Raw genomic sequence first — 23100 nt, 5'->3', positions numbered from 1 at the left:
GCAAGAAAAATAAAACCTGAAACTTAAGAATGTTGAGAATAGGCATTTGTGCAAGGTTAGAGATGAATTAATTAAGAGACAGAAAGAAAGTATAAAAGAAAATAATATAATATTCTCTTAAATTAATTAGGTTAGCTAATACGAAAAACAATTAATTTTAAAGATGACTTTGATTATAATGATTTACTAACCATTAGATTTCTTAGAAATCTACGGTGTATAAAAAATGTAACTCTTGTAGAGTTACACCAAGTATAACTTGAATCGATCTCATATGTGTATGTATATATATATATATATATATAAAAGGTCAGAAAATGGTACTACTTAGCAATGACTTAAATAATTCAAAAAAAGACAGCAATGACCTGATAGGATCCAGCATATAGCTCACAATGATACGCAAATCAAACACAACCAACATATCCAAATTATGTCAGCATAATAATTCCAAAGGGCCATCACTTATTTACACACATCCTTTGTTTCCTTTTGTAGAAATGCCAGAAAAAAAAATGTTGTCTGGTGAATGGAGATTTTTGTCCCTTCAAGGAAATCACCCAAGAACTATGCTAGCTAACTTTATTAGTATTCTCTTGGCATCGTATTACCTAATTTAGTACCATCCTGTTAAGGATTGATAAAGTGATATCTCCTTGGTGTAGTCCATATGTTCAAGTGTCCTCAAATGGCCAAAACAACAGGGAGGGGAAAAAAACATCAAACTAAAAGAAAGCCAACCACACAACTTTAGATTTACCCAAGTGACATTTAAGCATTATCTGGCAGGTACATTCTTCATCCAGACTCAGTCGAGGAAAAAGAAAATCAAAAGAACTACACTAACAAGGTGATTATTCAGACCAAAATTTCACAAAGGCAGCTATAAATGCTTTAATTGTAGCCAAAAGTGGATTAGTTTCCGGTTTGGCAGCTTTGGTTGTCCCTTCCCAAGATTCACTGCCAAAAAAAAAGCAAAAGACAAATCAATGATTATATATGAACCCGTTTAAATGCTCAAAATCTGCGAATAATAGAGCATTACATATCTAAGTGCCAAATTTCAACATGGGTTTACTAGAGATGCTTACAGGTTTATTCTATCTAAAGTTGGATTGCTTCCTCTCTGGGAGTTGCCACCATGTAGATCAGCTTTAGGTTGATTAATGATGGTCTCTGGGGTATTTTCATCTACACTGCTACTGCCAGTACAAGTGCCTTTAAGAATCTTGATATTGTCATTTGGAGTTAGAGCATTAACAGCCTGCAAAAGCATAATTAATGATAATTCATAACATAAATTTGCTAAGATATGTTTCTTGTGCATAGTAGGTGTGTCATCTCTTCAGTGAATAAATTAGTTTCAGCTAAAGAATGCCAATGGGTAGATTTTGATCATTATGGAAAGAGAATATTCAAACAGCATAGAATTTAAATAAATAAATAAATAAATAAATAAAGAGAGTTAATCAGAGAGATTAAACGGACGGCAGATTTGCAAGATCATTATGTTCTTACACTGGATACCCCAAGCTACTTTGAAAAGATATAACATGACAAAATTGACGACCAATATCATGGGCACATCCAATTACCACATAGACACATGCAGGCGTACACATTATGCACATCAATGTTCTGAAGCCCAAGGCGTTGTTGTTGGGACCCAAACAAGCACAAGCACAAGGCCTAAACATCTTATTTGGAAAATCTTGCTAGATGAATTGATTAGAAATTTCAGGCATTAACTAAATATTCATCAAAATTTTACCACGCAATTTCAGAAAAGCACCACATGCAAACATTTTTCAGACCCCTCAACATCAAGCAAGAAAAAGGTAAATATGAAGTGAGGCATCAAAAGGTTTTATAGAAAAGATAACTATCTAGAAAGTGTTGTATATTTTTATTGAAGCGCTGCAAATGCCTATATATGCAAAGCAACCTTTAAGCATGAGCTAGGCACTAGATACAAGCACCAGACTTCTTTTATAGATAATTACACATCAACCCAGTGGGTCTTAAGCCCACAACCTCACCCTCCACCTTGCTCTTACAAAGGGAGGAGGTGGCATTTGAGCTAGATCCCATTGGCTAGATACAAACACCAAACTGAGATGATCACCTAAAAAATTTAAGCCTCAAAACTATATTAATATCTATAGCATAATTAATGCTTGAACAAATAAGATTACCCACAGGTGGCAATTTTAAATTTTAAATGCAGAGTTCCCAGAAGGTTTAATGGTGCCTAATGATTAATACTTTTCTCCTCACTTGTGTTTCATATATATGGCCAATAGAAAGCAAATAAATAAATCAGCAATCCTGATTTCATTCACAAATCACTAACAATACAATTTTGCAAAAATTAAGAATTCTAAAAGTTTTCACATGCATGCACACGTGCAAACATACATGTAGAAGTGAACAAAAGATTCACCTTAGCTCCAGTCAGATCCTGGCTGTTCTCAGACAACTGGGGTATTCCAAAATCATTACTGGATACTTTAGCTTCAAGGACTTCAATGCTCTGAGTATCATGCTTAGTATCTTCTCCAGGGATTAAATAATTTGAGCTTTCCAATGATGGCTCTGAAAGATCTACTACTTCCTTTTCCACTGAACCTGAATTTCTCTCAAACAAAAGACCTGAAAGGATTGCACTGCTTTATCATTTAACAAAACAAAATTCTGTGTGGAATTCATTTCATCAGATAGAAAATTACCATTGCCTGGTTCCAACTCCAGCTTTCCATTCTCTTTTTGTCCTGCAGGATTATTTAAAATTTTTGATTCTCCTAAACTCCCACCCAAGCTATCGGTTGTCTTAGTAACACGCTGTAATGGAAAGGTCTCTACTATAACATCTGCTACTATAGGATTTACTTTAGCCTTAGATGCTGCCAGTTCTTCAGTGTTCCTATCTGCTTCTGAAGGTTCACCTAGTTGGTAGTTGGTACATGTCAGCTCAATAGAGTTTTTGTTTTTAAAATCTAGCTGGCTTCCATCAATGGTTTGCCTGTTGTCAAGCATCTGATTTTCTGGTTCAGTGAAATGCCCATCAGAAAAAGAGACTTGCTCTTCATTTTCTATTGTAGGACTTATTTTGGCCATTGGTGCAGCCCATTCTTCCTCAAGATGTTTCTCTGCTTCAGAAGGTTCATCTACTTGCAACTTGATACAAGTTGATTCATCAGATTTTTTGTCTTTTACATCTACCTGAGTTCCATTTACAATTCGCTCAAACATCTGATGGTCAGGTCCAGTATCATGCCCATCAGAACCTATGACTAGTTCTTCTCTTGTACCCTGGTGACGATTGGATAAAAGATGACTTTCATTGGATATTAGTGATGGAGGAATTTGAGGTTCTGTAGCCATTGAAAAGAGTGGATCTTGTTCCAAGAACTGATAACTGCTCTGCTCCTCTAGACTTAACATAGCAGGGCCCAGCACTCTATTTTCCTGGATTATATCTCGAACAATCTCCCGTACTGTGTAGAAAGACCCACCAACTTCCTTGTGTGTGAGATTAAGTGATGGAAAACTCCCATTGTTTGTCTTTTGATACCTGCAAGCAAGTTTACCAAAAATAAAGGGTATAATCAGCTTTTAAATAGCTATTTTCAAGAGCACGGCAAGTGGAACCTAGAAACTTGAACAGCCTTACAATTTACAAAAACGTGCAATTAATTAAGTAAAAGAAAACAATTTGCAACTTAAAAGGTCCTAAAGAATCTAAACATATTTGTTTGCAAACAAAAAAAAAAAAAAAAAAAAAAAGCACCTTTAGGTTACAAATAATCCTTTTAAAAGACAAAATGTATATGTCCTTTGAAATATACACCAATAGAAAACCAGTCCTACAAAACAATTTTTGGATAAGTCCAGTCCGACAAAACAATTTATTGTAGACTAATATAATAAGCAGTTTTCCAATTTCTTTTTTGTAATAAGTGAATTTGCTAATTTCTGTATGTACCACATTCACATTATGAATCTTCTAATTAACTTATAATGATTTCATCACTGCAATGAAGTCTCCAATGGTCTCTAGATTAAATAGCATATCCACACTCCATAAATAAGTGTGGAGGGTAAGTCACAAGTTCAATCCATTTGCCTATCAATAAAAAATGAAGTCTCCTAGTTAAATATGAAACTATTACCGAATGCACATGTTATTCAGTTGAACTCCACGATCAAGCTTAACAATAACTTATATTACTAGATTTTCAGAAAAAATAGCCACTTTCTTATAATTAGTAAACGGATGCTTATGACAAGTCTCACTTCAAAGTTGGTCTTAAAGCAAAACAAATGATATCATTTTGTGTTTATGTATCTATGTAGTTTAGTGTTAGTTAAGACATGCTACCAAACCTACTTTCCTTAAATTTCCCAAAAAAAAAAATTTAATTAATTAATTAATTAGCAGGTGGTTAAAGTCAATCTCTGATTTTTATGATAAACAATCAAAGAAATGACCTACAACTCAAATTGTCAGTAACTTGTCACATCTTGCTCAATTACTTTGTCAGCTACTACAATTAAGAGAACAATAATATATTACAGCATAAGAGAAAAATATACTAGAAAAGAGAGTGTGCACCAGATTCACTTTTTGAAAGGATAGAGGGAGTGGTGGTAATGGTTGGGGATGTTTAGAAAATGAATTTATACCACCTACACCATATTCTGAATAAAGGGAAACTATAATTCAATTACTTCTTTATAAAGGATTCAACCATTGCCTTCCTCTCCTCCTTTGAACGCCGAATCCGAGACTTCCTCCCATCAGACTCATTCCCTTTAGCTAGGGCAAAAGTTTGCCCAACACAGCCAACCTTCACAGCAAGCATGATGTTTAGAAGCGTACTGCCTTTACCATGCAAACCTACATGCATCACAACCAGTATCAGACAATTGTGTTCACAAAAATCTTCCTTTCCTGGCATGTGTAAGCTAGAAACACAAGAAATCAGATAAGCATGACTGTCTAAATGCAGCCAAAATATGAAGATTTTCATTTTTAGAAATTTATGGTACAGGTTTTGAAGGCCCTGTTCATGGCCTCTTTGTAGACTAGTCAGGCAGTCATGTCAGCAGACAAAATTAGTGAATGGACATTCAACAGACTCCACGCAGAGTATCAAGATGCCAACTTTCGATACTAAGTCATGTAAATCACAACTGTATACTTTATTTGAATTCTCATGTTAACAAAAAGTAATGAGGGTCATTACCAGAACAATAGATTATCCAATGATCATCAAACAAAAAATCCTCCAAGATAGATCCGATTTGAAAACATCATTCAATGTTATACAAAACCCATTCATGTGAAATACAAATACAATTGTGCATGGAAAAAAAAAAAAAAATTGGATAAAATAGTAATTAAAACGGTGACAGGTGTCCACATCATTGAACACCAAGAGTTAATTACATATGTGCAACCACAAGCTTTATATGAACTATTGATACATAATTTAAATGTTGGGCACGTACACAAACACTCAGGTGCAGACACACACACACACAGAGATCTAATATTTTATTTTTTGGGGTGCACTTGATTTTGCTGGTCATCTATTTATAGTGTCCTCCAAGTCAGTAAGTAAGTTCACACAAGTAACACGGAGAGCATCTTTCTAAGACTATTTGGAGCTTCCTGCCTTTATGCAGTTGCGTTGAATATGAAAATATCACAGGTAAAACTTCTCCTTTTCTCTTGGCCTACTTTTCTTTTTTTCTTTTTTCTTTTTTCTTTTTTTTGGCTTGATAACAGAAAAACCATGAAGCATTAAACAAAGAATTCAACCTGGAATCACTTGTTATCACCTTTTGAAACTGATCTCCAATCAGTTTGTGTATAACATTGGCCTATTTCCTCTCTAGAGGGTGGACATTGCCAGTGTCATGTTCAAGTATAGTACTGAATTTTAGTCGGTACACCATACATTTCAGAAATCAGTAGCCATAAAACAAAGTGGTTGACAAATGACAACAAAAATTATCCTCTTTCACTACATAGTCCTCCATTAGCCAGTGTTACACTATATCCTCTCAATGGATTTTCACTCTTTTTGGCTTATCCCTAGAACTTCCCCGCATTAATCAAACCAAATTGTTGAGGTAGGTTCAATTGAGTAGATGTAATTACTTTTTCATGACCCAAAAACAAGTTTCCAAAATTTCCAAATTCTAGCTCACTCAATCACCTAAATGTACTCAGCAAATTAACTAAACATGCTCAAACTTTAGCTCCAATTACAGGAGTTATTTCTTCCAACCAAAAATTCAACATCCCAAACAAAGATTAAGTAGAAAGAAAAAGCAACATAACAATCATTTAGCACGTACAAGCCCAAAACATCATCCACACCACAGCACTACACGAAGAAATTTTAATAAGTCAAAATTTGTAACTAAAATGAGGAATTGACAATCAGATTCACATATAGTGGTTGATATCACACAGGATAAGACCCAAGCCAAATGCTTAAAAATGAACAGACCCATATATGACCCACAACACAAAAGAGGTAGTAATTAAAAAAAAAAAACCAGCAATCAAAAGAAACAAACACTATTAGTGTAATGCTTACATTAAATTATTATGTGGGGCAGGACCAAAATTGAGGAAATGATAACAGAATTAAGCACAAAAATAGAGCTCGAAAGTGATAGGTTCAATTCCAAACATGAATACACTCAGAAACACAGTATAGTAACCAGACCCAAGTATAATCATCAACAAAAAAGAGGTAAATTATAGGAAACCCAACAACCAAATCGACCAAAAAAAAAAAAAAAAGATATCAGTACGATGCCCAGATTGAAAAAAAAAAAAACATTTTGACGGGGGGGTGGGGGGGACAAAACCAGGATATGATTCACACAAAACTGAAGCTTAGCAGCAAAGAAGTAATGTAGGTGAGAGTGAGAGTAGTACCTGGACATGGAAGAGAGAGAGTGAGAGATTAGAGGCTTTTGGGGTTTTAAAAAACCCTACTGACAAATGCCAACACAATGAAGAGTGTAAAAAAGGTTAGAGAGTAGTGTGAGCCTGTGTGTCTGTATTCTGTAACCCATAATTAAGCAATTTCCAATTCCAATTCCAATTGGTCCAGAGCAGGGCAGGGCGGGAGTCTAGTAATTTTTTTAAGTTCGGGGTGGTAAAAAGGGAAAATAGGTTACTCATCTTGGGCTTTCATTTGGATTTTGAGTTTAGGCCCAACTTGACATTGGATCATTTATGATTTATGAGCTAGCTTCGCAAGTTGATTTTTGTTGTTTTTTGATAAATTCTTTAATCACAATTGGGTGGAGATTTGCAACGTTAGACCTCTCCATCGGAAACACTAGAAGGTTGAGTTGAGATATAACTTATATTTAGTAAGTTGATTTATGTTAGGAACCTGGTAGTTCGTAATGGGGACGAATAGAAATTGTAAGAAAATTGACTTAATTTGAGATAGTTACCCTCCATAGAGATAAAAGATTAAGAGAGAAAGATAGAGATGCACTAATGCATCAAGAAATTGGTTTATTCTTTAATAATGGAAATATGATTACAAGTAGCTATTTATAGAACTATAAAATTATTATATTGGCCCATATGGCCTCATCCTAATGGTCCTATTATTCCTCATGTGCATTAATAATTCTAACATATGTTAATTGTGGTTAACATGCTTGGAATTATAACAAACTAACCAACTAACTAACTAAATGCAATATTACAACAATTCTTAATTATATACCTATAAGGATTCGGATTCCTAACAATTTCGTTGTTGACATGGAAGAAAGTGTGCAAAACTCAACACATGTAATGTGCCATACAAGGAGACAAGTAATCCTTTTACTTATCTTGGAAGTATGGTTTCTCTATTAGAAGTATAATTGATTCGGCAAAAAAAAAAAAAAAAAAATGTATAACCCATTTGTTGCCTAATCTTTCAAGAACAAGAAGTTTGGATTTGTATTTAATGACTATAATAGAGCACGGCCCAAATAGATTGAACACAGCATATGTCGCACTCGATTTAGCAGTAAAGCAAAATTTGCGAGAGATGGTGCAAGCTTGCGGCATTTGCCTTGAACGATCTGTCTCATGGCCATTTATTTATATATTGACTTTGTCTAAATATCGCTTAAAACGAACAACGTAGTTTGATATTGCAGCAAAAATTGTCCTCGCATGTATGTAAATGTGAATGCATAACCAAAAGAATGTGTTAATCTTAGAGAAAATGCAAAAATATCCTAAATTTTAGGTCAAAATCAAACTAATGCATGTTCTTATAATTTGAATTTAAAAACCCTTAATCTAAACTCAAAACAAAAACCAAAATCAATCCTTCTCTTAGAGTAACATTTGGTTCGAGGAAACATACATTCTAGTCTTTTATAGCATGCAAGCTTGTTTTTAGAACAGCCATAATGAGCCAAATTGTAGTTCTCCCAACAATCCCCCACTCTTAATGACACTCCCATGACTCAAACCAATGACCTTGGATCTGATACTACATATTGATATTGGATACTACATACCCAAGTTTTTTATAGCATTCGACATCGCACTCCACACATTGTTTTTAGAGCAGTTGTAGGGAACCAAATTGTGGTCCTCCCAACATCCTTCAACATCTAGTCTTAAGAATGTAACACTTGAGCATCTTGATGTCCAAGAATATAAGTATGCTCACGTTTCTTTTGATTAAAAATTTGATAAGGAAATGTGAAATTCTCATACTCAATTTACTTTAATCTTATAAGAATTATTTATTCTTCTCACAATATCCTCATAATTATAAATACAATGCCAAACTAAAATATATATATATATATATATGAACAATGAATTAAATCAAATATTTTAAAATACTTATCAAACATGAAAGACATACAAGAACCTAATAACTACTAATAACTCAATGATGCCAAAATAAAAGCCTTGTAACTCAGCTGAATAACCTGCTCTCCTTTACAAGTAGAACCAAGGTATTTAACACCCCACCACCCCAATAAAAAGTAATGACCATTTTCTGAGTCACCAGTGCCTAGTGGCTCCTAGAAACATCTGGATCCATTCTAGCAAGCAACTATACTTCTGAAGAAACAAAGTGAAATCAATACAGAACCAGCTCCAAGCATGAAATCGGCCATTTTTGTCGTCAAAATTGCCATTCCTCTTGTTGAATGAATATACAGTAATGAAAGAATACAACTTTATACTCGCTAAATTGAATGGTTTCAACCGTATAAAAGAATATCAATGAATGTTGGGTACCCCTCTCAAAACCCAATATCCTCTGTGCTGCTAGAAATGACCGAGTAAAAAGGCCTCGAAAGCTAGCGAGCCACAATTGCTTGGAAGCTACGTGTCTACCCTCCACTTCATTAGAGTATTATGTATATTGAGTAAAAGTGAGAAAATACTAACAGAATCATTTTTTATGTACTACTCCTGATGCAGTTAGAATGAACTAAGCTTCTCCTCAGTCTGAAAGTGCCTTTTCCAATTCCCATGTTGGGAGAAAAATGGGTTTAGTAACCGTGTTAGGAGTCAAAAGTGTTCCAGAGTTAGAATTGAATAGTTCTGACTATATGCTTCCTATTCTGCGATAGTCTTCTGCCTTTTTTTTGGATCAATAACTGCTAGTGTCTTCTGCCTATAACCATGCTTCTGCCTTTCACGAAGTTTCTCTCTTGTTTTTCTCTTCTTGTCCATCTTCTGCCTATATCTTTCCTCCCTCTCCCTTTCATAAATCCCTTGCCAATGCACTTCCCCTGTTAATGGCCACAACCACATCTCACGGGGATGATCACCATCATCTGCAGCCTCTGCTAAATCTTCATCCATACTCTTCAACAACGTAAAATTAAAGTATTTTGCCCACATGAATCCCTTGCGTTGTTCAACTGGGTGCTGCTCTTCCAGTGAACCTGTGTGTGGATCCATGTAGACCATATTCCTAGCACTATGATAAGCCCAAACATTGACCAGGAGTTCCAATACACGACAATAACAGTGCTGTTTCTGTTGATCATAAAACAAACAAAGGTAAGGAATATTACTCTCCCACAATAACAAAATCAAACAATTTCAGACCCACACTACTTGCCTCAAGCTCTGAGGATCCCAACAAGCACGTATTAATTTTACCAGAGTTGGTGTGCAAGGCATCAAGAGAATCAGTAAACATCCTGCAGCTCAATAGGAAAAATTCAGTTAGTTTCATTTACAGAGCCTCTCCTATGTTAGTGCTTTGTGTAGTATTTTTAGCTCACAGCCAGTCCCAAGTATGGAAAAAAGGAAGGTTGCAGTAGGTTGATGGCCAGTGTAAAATTTAGTCACTTATCATGAATGGATCCTACTCACTGGGGCATCTCAATCCCAATTAGTCTGTTGAGGATCCATAGCCAATCCCCAAAGTTTTTTTTTGGGACTAAGGCTTTGTTGTCATTGTAGTTTCATTTACAGTCAAACTTCAAGTGCTTTCACTGTAACGTGATGTGCTATAATGAAATGGAAAACTGCAGGTGAAAAATTCCACTCTTTTTTTTTTTTTTGACAAGTCAAAAAAAAAAAATATATATATATATATTAGTTTGAGATGCTATAGTTAGTGAGTTTTATATTTATGCAGCCTTATGCAGGAGCCTTTTTGTTCTGTACCACTTGTATGGATAATTCAAGAAGATATCCTTGCAAATCGTCTTCTACAGTATGAGGAAATGGGTTGGAAGCATCTTGTTTCTCACTGGAAAACTACTTTTAGTAGAGCTAATGTCATTGTGTTTCCAGATTTCACTCTGCCGGTAAATCTGCTATCTTACGCATATACATACATGTCTTACTACCATGCTTCGTTTCCAACTGGCATTGTGTTAGAAATTCTTATTCTGTTCTCAATTTTGTTCTTTCTTGTATCAGATGTTATATAGTGTGCTTGATACTGGAAACTTCTTTGTGGTTCCTGGATCACCAGTAGATGTGTGGGCTGCTGAAAACTACAGTAAGACCCAGTCCAAATACCGGTTAAGGAAGAACCGTGGATTCAGTAAAGATGATATGTTGGTCCTAGTTGTTGGAAGTTCTATCTTCTATAATGACCTATCCTGGGACTATGCTGTAGCGATGCATGCCATAGGACCACTGCTAACAAAATATGCAAGGAGGAAAGATGAAGGAGGCTCATTTAAATTTGTTTTTCTATGTGGTAATTCTACTGATGGATATGATGATGCTTTACAGGTAGTCAATTATTCATTGGTGCACTATAGAGATTATGCTCTTTTTCTGCCATAAATTTCACACTTTTTATCTCTCAACTGCTCTGTATACCTGCAAGTGCCTCTCTTTTTGAATGAGCGAATGGAAGATTCATAATTGAATTGTGTCTGACATAATTTCTGGCTAGTGTCTTCTTACATATCAAAAAAAAAAAAAAAGGTTCTGGCTATCTAATAAACTAAATGACTACATCACATTGTTTTTAAAAAGTATGCCTCAAGCTTTTGAAAAAAAAATGGAATTTCAATTAGTTTATGGTTTCATCACAATATATTTTCTAAGTCAGATTTTAATGTTTGTTGTGAGCTGTGCATCTAAACAGCCTAATTTATCTTCTATTTAGTTCCTGCAATATCTTCTTAGCAACACTCACACACACACGTTATTATTATTATTTTGTTGCTTGGTAGGTGAATAATATATCAGAAAGGATAATAAGAAACTTAGCAAGGCATCCCAGTCACATTATTTAAATAGAAAAAAAAAAAAAAGAGTAAGTTGGCACCTCCTAGTCTCCTGAACAAGGAGGTCAAGGGTTCAATCCCCCAACCCCAACTTAATGTAGCCAAAAAAACAAAAGAAAATAAAAGAACAGAGAGAATATAGTGAAGCTAAGAACCAGCCATAGAAAAGTACAGATAATTTGTTGAATCAGTCCTATGAAAATTACATTGCATACTACACTCAGCTGCTGATGTGTTCAACTCACCTCATGACTTCCATTTGTATGCTTGAGCATCTTCTCTTTGAATTGTGAATTAATTCTTGAATTTATTGCATAGGAAGTTGCTGCACGTCTGGGACTTCTTGATGGCTCTGTGAGGCGTTATGGCTTGAATAGTGATGTAAATAGTGTGTTATTAATGGCTGACATTGTTCTCTACGGCTCTGACCAAGATGTACAGGGTTTTCCTCCTTTGCTTATCCGAGCAATGACCTTTGGAATCCCTGTTATTGCACCTGATTTTCCCGTCTTGAAAAAATATGTGAGTTCATTCAAGTTATTTTCCTTTTGGTTCATTGGTTGCTGTATTGTTGGGGTTTCTTCAGTTCTCTTTCTTACATTTTCAAAGAGGTCTCTGAAATTTCAGGTTGTTGATGGAATCCATGGAATTTTTTTCCCAAAACATAACCCAGATGCTTTGATGAGGGCTTTCTCACTTCTGATTTCAAATGGAAAACTTTCCAAGTTTGCTCAAAAAGTTGCTTCCTCTGGAAGATTGCTTGCTAAGAACATACTGGCATCAGAATGCATTACTGGATATTCGAGGCTACTGGAAAATGTACTCAATTTTTCATCAGATGCCATGCTGCCAAGTTCTATTTCTCAGCTTCAACAAGGGCATGGGAGTGGAATCTGTTCAGGAAGGAAATAGAAATGAGAACTGTTGACATGCAAAATGTTGATGAGAAGGCTACTTTGTTGAGAAAGTACAGTGTTGTTTATGCTCTTGAAGAAGAGTTTACCAATTTTGTTTATTCAACCAATGGCTCTGCTAATGGAACTGGGATTCTGTCAGAAGATATGCTGACTAAACTAGATTGGGATGTTCTGAGGGTATTAGAAAGTTCTGAAGAGGATGAGAGGATAGAAATGGAGGAGGTAAGGTGTATCTTGCATTTACAGTGCCTTCCTTGCCCCCCCTCCCTCCTCCCTCTCCAAAACAAACCCCCCACCCCTTGCAGGCAGGAAAAAAGAAAAAAGAAATTCTGTGTTTCAAGTCCTTTTCTTCAGAAGAAAGCTAAAATTGATTATTATTTCTTGATCTGTAGCTTGAAGATAGAATGGAGAGAAACCTTGGAGCATGGGATGATCTTTATCGTAATGCTCGCAAAGCTGAAAAAGTTAAGTTTGAAGCAAACGAAAGGGATGAGGGAGAGCTTGAGAGGACAGGCCAGACTGTGTGCATTTACGAGATCTACAGTGGAGCTGGGTCCTGGCCATTCTTGCACCATGGTTCTTTGTACCGTGGTTTAAGTCTTGTGAGTTCCTTTTATTTATATTGCAACATTTATTTGGTCAATGTTTTCTTTATTTCATTTCCCTCCTGTTATCCTCCCTGAAGATCTTTTTTTATTTTTTAAATACAAATCATTCTTGATATATTCTGCTTAAGGTATATAATTAGACCGTATAACCATCTAGGATTTCTGTTTTGTTGAGATTGCCTCCTGTCCCTGGGAAGAATTAGAGAAAAGAAAAAGAGAAAGAATGAAGTGAGAATTACCAGCCATGTCTTCTCACCCTATGGTTTTGACATTTGAACTTTGTTTATCATTTAAGTGCTTTAATTTATATAATTTTTGTTATATATCTAAGAACAACGAATGATTTATTCCCCACTGAGATGAAACCTGCTTATTTGTTATTTTCGTTCAAAATTTAGGCTAGAAATGAAACTAATATATATTTTTTAAAATGGCTTGTTTCATATACATTCCTATTAAAGTCATCTATAATTAAATCTGGCAGACTTTAAGAGAACGGAGGTTGAGATCAGATGATGTTAATACAGCTGGGCGGCTTCCCTTTTTGAAAGNTCTTAAGGCTGAAAAAGTATTGGAAGAAACAATACGTGAGAACACTACAGGAGATGTAATATACTTTTGGGCGCGGGTGGACAAGGATGGAGTCGCAGGAAGCAATGACGTGCTCACTTTTTGGTCCATGTGTGACATCTTAAATGGAGGACACTGCAGGCATGTTATTAGTATAATTTGTAATATAGTTATGTATGGATGGTTTAGCGATTTGACTTTAATCCTGATGTGTACATGTTCATCCTTTGTTTGGAAAGGGTGTGGCTATGTACGTCCTGTTGTATGTATGTATGTATGAAGGTGAACTTTCCAACAGTGACAGTAATGGCTGCTAATGGTGTACTTAGAGCCAATTTGATAGAATGGTTTTGAGTTGCCATTGTAATTATGCATTCAATAAAGTTGCAGACTGTTGGACAATTAGACCCTAAAATTGCTTTGGCACTGTTGTTATAATCATACATGGCAAGGGTCGGTGCCACTTCCTCTTTAATAGTGTTAGTTTGGGGTATGGTAGGGCAGGGTTTTTCTATTTCCATAAATTCAGTGTGCTTTAACCAGCCTTGTTGGTTATTTTTGTACCTCAATTATGGGGGTTAACTTGAAAATTAAATTATTTTTTAATATACAGATGGATGTTATTTTAGATGTAACTTATTTTTTGAAATCTAAATGCTTGCAGGTCTGCTTTTGAAGATGCATTCCGCCGGATGTATGGATTGCCATTGCATGTAGAAGCTCTTCCACCCATGCCAGAAGATGGTGGTTACTGGTCCGCTCTGCACAGCTGGGTGATGCCAACCCCTTCCTTTCTGGAGTTCATAATGTTTTCCCGGTAATTTACAGAGAATCAGAATATGGATATATATAACTAACACATATATGGGAAAAAAAAAAAAAACAAAAAAACCACAAAAAAACACAAAAAAAAACACAAAAAACCTAAACTGACAGAAGAGAAATATTTCCTTTGTATCCATAAAACTGGGGGAGAGAGAGAGAGAGAGAGAGATGTAACTCAAAACAAACAGCTTCAGTCAATTGCACTATAATCAACAGTGGACCAAAAAGCATCTTGTTTCTCCCTTATGGGTGTGCTCAATTTAACGTCATTGGTAGTGCAAACAACATCAAAGTCCCAAAAGCTCAAATCATCAACCACTGGAAAAATCATTTGTTTTTAAGAATTGCCTGCAAAGGTAGAAGTGATATGCCATGCCCATGCAGATCAAGCATAATACAATCTGTGGAACGCATGCAAGAGAAAAACTCTCAAACATGAGTATCAGCATCATGAACTATAGGGAGAATATCAACAAACCTTGAAATGGCCTCTTTTGCTTCTAGGGAATCAACAATGATGCCTTCAAAACTGTAGGAAAAGAACAGAGTTCAACAAGCCATACATAAGCCAACGGGTAGACAATAATGTCAAAAAAGAGTCATTGACCAAAAATTCACTGCACTCTGGATGAGCCTTAAAAGAGCCGCCCGCTCAACCACAAAAAATAATAATAAAACAGAATAAACACCCCCCACCCCCGCAAAGAATAAAAGGCAAACATACATCAACCAATCTATATGGCCATATTGCTCAGGACCTAAAATTGAAATCCAGCCACCCATCTGCTCCCACATTGAACGTGCTTTTCCATCCTCTAGTGCAAAAATCTGTCAGACAGTCATCATGAGAATGCATAAGCTTTTCAGAACCAGCAGCTGGAAAAACTGTTCAGCGCATAACAAATAAATAAATAAAGAGAGACGCTACATCCACAACATTTTCACAACAATCATAAGTGGTTAGTTGTTATTTGTTCAAATTTGAACCTAACACTAAAATTATTTTTTTGCCCCAACAATAACAACTAGTAACAACCTGCTACTTAGAATTTGTTGTAAAAATGTTGTAAACATAGCATTTCTCATAAATAAAAACTCCCCAATTACACTTATAAATGGCTGATTTTGATGAGGGATGCATAAACCTCTAACGACATGCCCCTATTACACTCAACTATGTGGATTATGAAAAAACTATTTCAACATGTTTCTCCATAACATGGAGAAACAATTGCTATGACTAACAAAAGTGATAATATCATACAGAAATGTAAGACACTGACCTTCAGCTCATAACCCAGTTTCTGTAAATTCTTCATCACGGTGATCAACATCAACGACTGTGGATTTTTCTCCATGTTTCCTAAGATCTGACACTCGTCGAAATAAGTCATTTTTAACATAAAAAATGCAAATCATTTTAATGCAGAAGAAAGTCATCAACTAACATTCTTTTCAAGCAGAGTATGGTTCTGAATGAAATTAATCCACAACACCTCTATATACTAATCAATGGAGCATCTAAAATTGAACTATGGAGATATCAAAAAGACTATTTAGTTCACCACCACACTGCATCCAAAAGACAAGCCTCTGCATGCTTAAATATATAGGTATAAAAGAGAAGGACCATAAGCATCTCAAGAAAAGAAGAATTATTATATGAGATAGCATTACAAAAACAAAGACCTTGGGCTCAGGCTGCTTCAATAATTTATAAACTAAAAGAGAAACTGCAATTATTTTACAGTTTTTATTAAAAATTTATTTAACTATAGAAAATATCCATCTTTGATCTTTCATGCCACCAGCAGAGGTCTATTACAGAAAGAAAGTTTGGCCTTTTCACCTGTCTGTCAAAACTTTTTGTACTTACATAGAAACTAACAATATAATATCAAAGTTAACCTATGGGGTGTAAACTCTCTTCTAGTCAGTAAGAAAAGAAGCAATCTTGGGAGCTTACGGGGTTATCTTGGAAGACTACAGTCCTGTTTTCCATTAGAGTTTAATTCCATCAAAGCACTCACTATATCAAGTATTCTTTCACTCTAATGGCCTTTTAAGCAGATATTAACCTTTTTTTATTTGCTTTTTTCTTTACTTTTTGTACAAAGTAGTTATTTCAATACCAATCCACAGTGACCCTCCTTCCCCATTCCTTGCATCTTTTATTCTCATCTTGACAATATGCCATTTTTCTACTATAACTGTAACTTCAACCCAATATTGGATTCCCAAAAGCCCAAGTGATCTTTACAATGCTCCCCATTTCCTAGCAATATAACAACTAAATATATCATAAAATAAATACATAACTACTTATTGAAAATCTTGTACGGCATTTTAGAAACTAAATCTTTCCAATCAAGCAAAATGTGCTTCTTACTCAAATGTTAGAAGATATACATGTCTCATTTGAAAGTGTAAGAAGTAAAAACCCAAATCAAATAAGTCATAAGATTAGCATTTGAATAGCCATTCTTTTCCGTTCAGTTTTCACATCAACAAAACAGAGCATTAATGTGAGCTTTGAAATTCCAATGTACTATCAAAAATAAAAGGAAATAAACTTAAATTCCATTCAAGGAAGAACTATTTACTAAAGCCATAACTAGCTCCTATTCATTTCAATTGCAATTAATGCTTAAAAATCAAACTCATAAACTTAATTTACGCTCACACATAAATGAGATTTACTAATAACATAGAAGCAAAATAGAGTTCAAACATGCAAACAAGAACTCAGTTTCAAAAAACAAAAGAAACTGCAAAAAAAAAAAAAAAACTCACAAGAGCGAGCCTCGGTGCCCTAACTCCAATCCTCGGCTCCGATCGCAGCGAATCGAGACCGTCGCTTCTCGAAACCCTAGGCGGCAAGAACTTCAACGTGCTGCCGATCCTCAACCCTTCTCTATTCGACCTCCGGCCTCCCCGATCGCTTCCTTGCCTGAACACCGCCGTGATCGAGCTCTGCAACACCATCGAGGACATTGCGTAGAGGAACACAGCAAGAAGCACTAAGAAGTAGAACACCGACTTCTTCCCCTTCAGCCAGGGCAGGCTCTTGCGGTTGAATCGGGTCGGGTGAGATCGACTGCGGTGAAGAACCGGACGATCGTCCGAGTCGGGCTTGACTCGGTTACGCTTCAGAGGGAAACGACCACGGATCGAGCGGAATGCGCCGCCGCCTTCTCCTCCGCCTCCACTGTCGTCAGTATGAGGCGGAGACGAGCTTCGTCCCATAGAGATAGAAAAAAAAAATTTATTTTCTTTTCTTCTTTTTTATTCTCGAGAAAGTGACAGAAAAATCAAAAGAGAGTTAGAAAAGAAAATTTGAGATGCGAACAGTGAGAGTTGGCATTGAAAGAAAGAAACAGAGAGAGAGAGGGAGAAAAATCGCTAAGTTTGTCAAATCAAATGTGAATGAATGAATTGAACTCACGCTGTGAGTTCGAGTTTTTTTTTTTTTTTTTTTTTTTTTTTTTTTTTTGCTTGGAATGATTGGGTAGTGGTACTTGAAAGCTGAAAAAAAAGGCACACTTTCCAATTCTTATAAAGTTGAAAATGAAAACGCGTTTTCTATTGGTTGAAGTAGAAAAAAATATTCTTTATTTATTTTTTTTTTTTTTATGGAATAGAAAAAATATTCTTGAAAATGACTTTTGGGGTTTTTGTCAATTTTGCTAGGTACAATGCAACCATATCTAGTATTAACAAGGACATTGTGTTAATACTTAATTAATACAGCTATACTAATTAATTACTCAAAACAGCTCAATTTATTGAGATTCACACCAAAAATAGAAAGCCGTGTGTTGAGTGTGTGTGTGTGTGTGTGTGAAATATAAGTGTAACACTCAAGTTTAGTGAGTAATTGCAAAATTACGAGTAAAGTGAAGTTAGGTAAGGATTAAGATTACAAAATATGTTCAAGAAGTGGAGCCAAATTGGTTATAAGTAATTTGTGTATAAATAGAAATTCATCGTTAATTGAGTTTGTTTTTATTGATTTATTGGATTTTTTAAAAATAATTTATAAAAAAATACAAGTGCAATTTTTTAAAAAGTTAACATAAATGGAATAACCAAATAAACTGAAAAAGCTAAAAATAAGCCCTAACAGTATACTTTTTTTTTTCTAGTTAATCCTTAAAAAAAGGGTTTTTAATTTTAATTTTAAAATCCACCCTATTGTTCTTAAACTGACTAAGCTAAAAATAAGATCTAACAGTATACTTTTATCTAGTTAATCCTTAAAAAAGGGTTTTAAATTTTAACTTTTAAATCCACCCTATTGTTCTTTTCTTGATTACTATCTGAAATGCAACTTTATCCAATAAACAACATAATAAATTTTTTTTTTTTAAGAAATATATTTTATTGGTTGCGACTATTGTGAGGAATTGAAGATCCACGTAGATATGAAAATTCTCTAGTCTTTTAAAAATATCATGAATAGAGTTTAGTTATAAAATTGATTATAGCCTAAAAGTACAACCTTATTTAATATTTTTTTTTTAAAAGATGAATTTTAACATATCTACTATTAGATTATAACTTTTTCTTATATCCTTTATACTAGCAAAATTTCTAGAAAATTAAAATTCAATAACTATGTTATCAAGAAATTGTTTAAATTACAAACTTTTATAATTTAAAATTATAAATAAAATATAAGTTTATAAATCATACAATAAATAATATTCAATTGACACAAAATTTAACATTTATATTAAAAGCTTAATGAACATAAAATTCAACAATTAAATTTTTAACCTAAACTTTATCCAAATATCATTATATCATCAATAATTATAAATTGCTACACCATGAATGTCCTCTTAATATACAATCGAGTCACACAGGCCATACTGATGAGGAGCAACTTCCGGGCATTAAATAGTATTAATAACAATTAGAATTAGGTTTGCATAGGTAGCCTACTAATCCCAAAGTCACCCAACAACATACATGAGCTTAAATATTGGGGCAATAATTGCAGTTTAATCATGAATGCAGAAACCAAGTGCTAGCCCAACAAAAAACTTCGGGGTCACCAAAAGCAATACTGTTGAGAACAAAATTTCTTACATACTGTCTTTTCCCAATTTATTAATTTGGGTAAGTATTTCCCAATTTATTAACTATATACTAAAATTATTTCATAAACAATACACGCAATTATTGATGATAACTTTTTACATTTTTTATTACAAATGCTGGCTACTTGAAACTGCCTTGGCTATATTCACTGCTCTTCATCAGGAAAAGATTCAAGAAACTGTCTTATTTTCAGTCGTTCATCCTTCGATAGATTAGGATCATCACCTGTGAACCTCTTCCGCAGGTTAGCATTAACACTGTATGGATTATCATCGGAAACCTGCAAAGAGGAGAAAATGAGAGCATCAACAGAGAAGCACTATCTTTTTACGAATAGAATGCATCATGGATTGGTGGGATTTGAGGATGAAGAACCAGGAATTCGATGGAACTCAATGAAACTTGGCCACAGTGATGAGAACACAGCATATCTAACCAAATTCAGTTTCTGGAAAAAAAGAATTTGAATGTGTGATAGAACTATATAGGTGAAGGGGATAGAACAATCTCAAAAACTTATTTTGCAATAAGAGGATAGGATCATGAATAATCTCCAAAGATTGGAATCAAACTAGAAAGTAGTGAACATATTAAGTTCCCAATCTGAAAATTTGATGACCATATAACCCAATAAGCTATGACTCAATAACCTGGACCAAGAGAATTTATGAAAACTAATTTACAGAAAAAGAGGGAGATTTCCTTTTTGAAAGAGCTCTAAGCAACCCACAGGATGCAAGCACAGAAAAAAATGTGTACATGCAGATCAATTGGTATTGGTAGTGTAGAAAGATTTTTTTTTTTTCCTTCCTTTTTTTTTTTACCGCTACCTTTTAAGGTATGATGCTAAATAGCTGAACCTTACTTGAACAAAATTGTTGACATGGCCATCTTTGTTGGCTGAGGTTACGAGCTCATTCTCATTGATTGTCCATTCACCATCAACAATGTACTTGTACTCATAGCGTCCTTCCTGTAAAGCAATACACTTATGGCTCATAATTCTAAACATGTTTACGTTCACAATTTCACATGGATTTTGATTTCAAGAAACTGGTAAGTCCATTGCAACATTTTATTCAGAACTGCAAGAGATCCTTTCTAGAGGAACCAGGAATGGGTTTGTGACATCATTAAAATATAATTAGATTAAGGCTAAATTCATTTGGGAAAATGTATATCTCAACACTCCAAAAAATCAAACCAATTTGGATCAGCCGGAATGAACCCTAAGCCATTCTGTGCTAACGATAAAAGGCTATTGGTTTTCATGGTCCAATATCATATGTGTGTGTGCGCGCGCGCATGTGTGTGATGTGCAAAACTTGGGAGTCAAGAAATTAAACCAACACAATACTGGTGTGAATCCAGATGCTTTCCTTGCGCATAATTCTTAAATATCATAATGGAATAATTTCTATAGCTTGGAGTGTTTTTTTTTTTTTTTTTTGAAGTTAGGCATGTGCATTATTGGATAACTTCAGCATTGGTACCTAACAAGAAACTCAAATGATAAAGCAGTTTTTTTTTCCCAGTGTTAAATGCACAACAATTTTGAAGAGAGAGAAATTTTGAACCAAAAAGACACAAATGAAGTGCATGATGAGATACACTTACTGCCAATTCCCTCCTAAGAATCCACAAACCTTGTTCCTCATCAAATTGTAGAGGTATTTTCTGCAGAAGGTTCATAAGACAAAAAGGTGAGTAAAAAATAAAGCATGAAATCATTATCCAAGAAGTCTTAACATAAAATAGTAGATGATTCTAACGGTAAAAAAAAAAAATCCTGCTGTCAATGCATGTCTTCAGGATTTCATAGAAAACCTTTCTCCATTCATCTTTTGCATTGGCTAGACAGAAGAAATTAATATTTTGCATCTTAGCTCTTGTTTCTATCTACTAAGAATGCTCTTTTGCATTGGCTAGACAGAAGAAATTAATATTTTGCATCTTAGCTCTTGTTTCTATCTACTAAGAATGCACTTTTGCAGTTTTCTAGGCATGAAAATGTATTTTGCATTATTTTGGTCTACTTTGTAGTAGATTCTCAAAATGCATTCTCCCCAACCTTATAAATGATTCAGAATGAGAATGAGGAATCTCATTATACACTCTACTTCTCATTTTTCTTAAAAACAAATGGACCCACAAACAAATTCCAGAAGGCACCAATGGCTCTTTCTCCTTCTCTTTTTTCCTCCTCTTTCATGTTTTCATACATCCCCCCCCCCCCCAATCTTCTTTGGTTCTTCAAGCCCACAGATGGGTTCATGATGGGTTCGTGATAGTAGCGATGGCGTTCATGACTGATCCTGTGGCTTGCAGTTGTTCTCCTGTTTCCTTTGCCTTCTGTGTAGGAATGGCAACGGGTCGGGTTCGGGCCGGGTTTTTCCATACCTGGACCTGACCCGCGGGGCAAGACCCGTAGCCCGGACCCGGCCCGTTTAGGATACCGGGTTTTTTCCCGGGGCCCGAACCCGCCCCAGCCGGGCCCTGCGGGCCCCGTTTAGGAATTGGGCCCAATTTGTGGCCCAACTAAAAAAAAAATTTAAGCCCAAATTTTAGTTCAAGCCCAGATTTAAGCTCAAATTTTGCCCAGATTTAAGCCCAATTTTTGCCCAAATTTAAGCCCAGATTTTGCCTACATTAAGCATGCATATTCAAGCCTAAATAATTAACGTGGCCCAAATGCCATATTAGTCCAAATCATAGGCTAAGGCTACCAATCATAAATCAATAAATCACCTGTTAATTATAAATTTATAAATCAATAAATCATAACTAATATCATAATCATAATTCAATATATCATAACTAAGATTTTAAATCAATAAATTACCTAGCTAAGATAACCATTTAATCATTAATCAACAAAATCATAACTAAAATCACTAGCTAAACATAAAAATAAAATAAATCCAACAAGTCCAAGAAATAAGTATCAAAAGTCTAACAAGTCCAAGAAATTAAAACGTTACAAAATAAATCCCTCAAGTTTAGAATAATTACAAACCAACAAATTAATTCAACAAGTCTAAGAAATTAAAAAATTTACTACATTAATACAAAATGTTTAATCTTCATCAATTGTGATACAACTCCCATCAATTGTGGCACAACTCTCATCATCTTCATTTGGCTCCCCATCATCAAGAATGGATTGAAATGTACTATCTTCATTTGGCTCCCCATCATCTTCATTTGTCTTCCATCTCTGTTTTAGGCTCTGCATTCCCAACAAACACAAAAAACAATATTTCATTGCCATTGTCATCACAACCCAAACAATATAGAAA

General features: G+C 34.9%; 5 protein-coding genes across 7 annotated transcripts in view; 1 reads left to right on the top strand and 4 right to left on the bottom strand.

The window, feature by feature from the left end:
- Positions 1-726: 726 nt before the first annotated feature.
- LOC111988086 (uncharacterized) lies at positions 727-7089 on the bottom strand. Its single transcript, XM_024019848.2, has 6 exons — positions 6962-7089; positions 4732-4900; positions 2730-3574; positions 2444-2652; positions 1092-1264; positions 727-960 (listed from the first exon to the last, which is right to left on the bottom strand). Exons 2-6 carry the CDS (start codon positions 4863-4865, stop codon positions 855-857), a joined length of 1467 nt encoding a protein of 488 aa, XP_023875616.1. The 5' UTR covers positions 4866-4900; positions 6962-7089; the 3' UTR covers positions 727-854.
- A 2033-nt stretch (positions 7090-9122) lies between these two features.
- LOC136061736 (uncharacterized) lies at positions 9123-10528 on the bottom strand. Its single transcript, XM_065759910.1, has 2 exons — positions 10140-10528; positions 9123-10054 (listed from the first exon to the last, which is right to left on the bottom strand). The coding sequence occupies exons 1-2, from the start codon at positions 10254-10256 to the stop codon at positions 9629-9631; spliced, it is 543 nt and encodes a 180-aa protein (XP_065615982.1). The 5' UTR covers positions 10257-10528; the 3' UTR covers positions 9123-9628.
- A 99-nt stretch (positions 10529-10627) lies between these two features.
- Positions 10628-14687, top strand: LOC111988531 (uncharacterized; the record flags this gene model as incomplete). Its single annotated transcript, XM_065759906.1, is given in 8 exon segments — positions 10628-10836; positions 10952-11272; positions 12094-12297; positions 12403-12646; positions 12649-12914; positions 13085-13294; positions 13785-14011; positions 14535-14687. Coding segments are annotated over 8 exon segments (1793 nt in total), but the record flags the coding sequence as incomplete, so codon positions are not given.
- A 93-nt stretch (positions 14688-14780) lies between these two features.
- On the bottom strand, positions 14781-18202 carry LOC136061735 (uncharacterized). 3 transcript variants are annotated; one of them, XM_065759907.1, is made up of 5 exons: positions 17489-18202; positions 15979-16065; positions 15420-15523; positions 15174-15224; positions 14781-15043 (listed from the first exon to the last, which is right to left on the bottom strand). In XM_065759907.1, the coding sequence occupies exons 1-5, from the start codon at positions 17939-17941 to the stop codon at positions 15007-15009; spliced, it is 732 nt and encodes a 243-aa protein (XP_065615979.1). In that variant the 5' UTR covers positions 17942-18202; the 3' UTR covers positions 14781-15006. The 3 variants fall into 3 exon arrangements, with proteins under 3 accessions (XP_065615979.1, XP_065615981.1, XP_065615980.1); XM_065759909.1 differs by having other exon boundaries at positions 14781-15013; positions 17489-18201; XM_065759908.1 differs by lacking the exon at positions 14781-15043 and adding an exon at positions 15066-15096.
- A 1480-nt stretch (positions 18203-19682) lies between these two features.
- Positions 19683-23100, bottom strand: part of LOC111988472 (phosphoglucan phosphatase DSP4, amyloplastic) — a gene marked incomplete in the record, with an annotated part of 9246 nt that continues 5828 nt past the window's right edge. The window contains 3 exon segments of the mRNA XM_065759905.1: positions 19683-20081; positions 20667-20774; positions 21419-21478. Coding sequence (XP_065615977.1) covers positions 19947-20081; positions 20667-20774; positions 21419-21478 — 303 coding nt within the window.

The sequence above is a fragment of the Quercus suber genome, unplaced genomic scaffold, assembly GCF_002906115.3.
Source record: "Quercus suber isolate HL8 unplaced genomic scaffold, Cork oak 2.0 scaffold_346, whole genome shotgun sequence".
Lineage (NCBI taxonomy): Eukaryota > Viridiplantae > Streptophyta > Magnoliopsida > Fagales > Fagaceae > Quercus > Quercus suber.
The sequence above is the reverse complement of the archived record's forward strand: the minus strand, read 5'-3'. Positions and strand labels throughout refer to the sequence as shown.

What these genes read in the sequence shown, in the direction of transcription:
- LOC111988086 (XM_024019848.2), bottom strand. Translation starts at nt 4,865, where the DNA reads ATGCTTGCTGTGAAGGTTGGCTGTGTTGGGCAAACTTTTGCCCTAGCT. An exon ending in GGAGTTGGAACCAGGCAATG is followed by an intron (nt 2,653 to 2,729) that starts GTAATTTTCTAT and finishes CAATCCTTTCAG; the next exon opens with GTCTTTTGTTTGAGAGAAAT. An exon ending in AGGATCTGACTGGAGCTAAG is followed by an intron (nt 1,265 to 2,443) that starts GTGAATCTTTTG and finishes ATGCTTTTGCAG; the next exon opens with GCTGTTAATGCTCTAACTCC.
- LOC136061736 (XM_065759910.1), bottom strand. Translation starts at nt 10,256, where the DNA reads ATGAAACTAACTGAATTTTTCCTATTGAGCTGCAGGATGTTTACTGAT. An exon ending in TGGGATCCTCAGAGCTTGAG is followed by an intron (nt 10,055 to 10,139) that starts GCAAGTAGTGTG and finishes TATGATCAACAG; the next exon opens with AAACAGCACTGTTATTGTCG.
- LOC136061735 (XM_065759907.1), bottom strand. Translation starts at nt 17,941, where the DNA reads ATGGGACGAAGCTCGTCTCCGCCTCATACTGACGACAGTGGAGGCGGA. An exon ending in GGGCACCGAGGCTCGCTCTT is followed by an intron (nt 16,066 to 17,488) that starts GTGAGTTTTTTT and finishes GACGAGTGTCAG; the next exon opens with ATCTTAGGAAACATGGAGAA. An exon ending in AACTGGGTTATGAGCTGAAG is followed by an intron (nt 15,524 to 15,978) that starts GTCAGTGTCTTA and finishes ACTGTCTGACAG; the next exon opens with ATTTTTGCACTAGAGGATGG.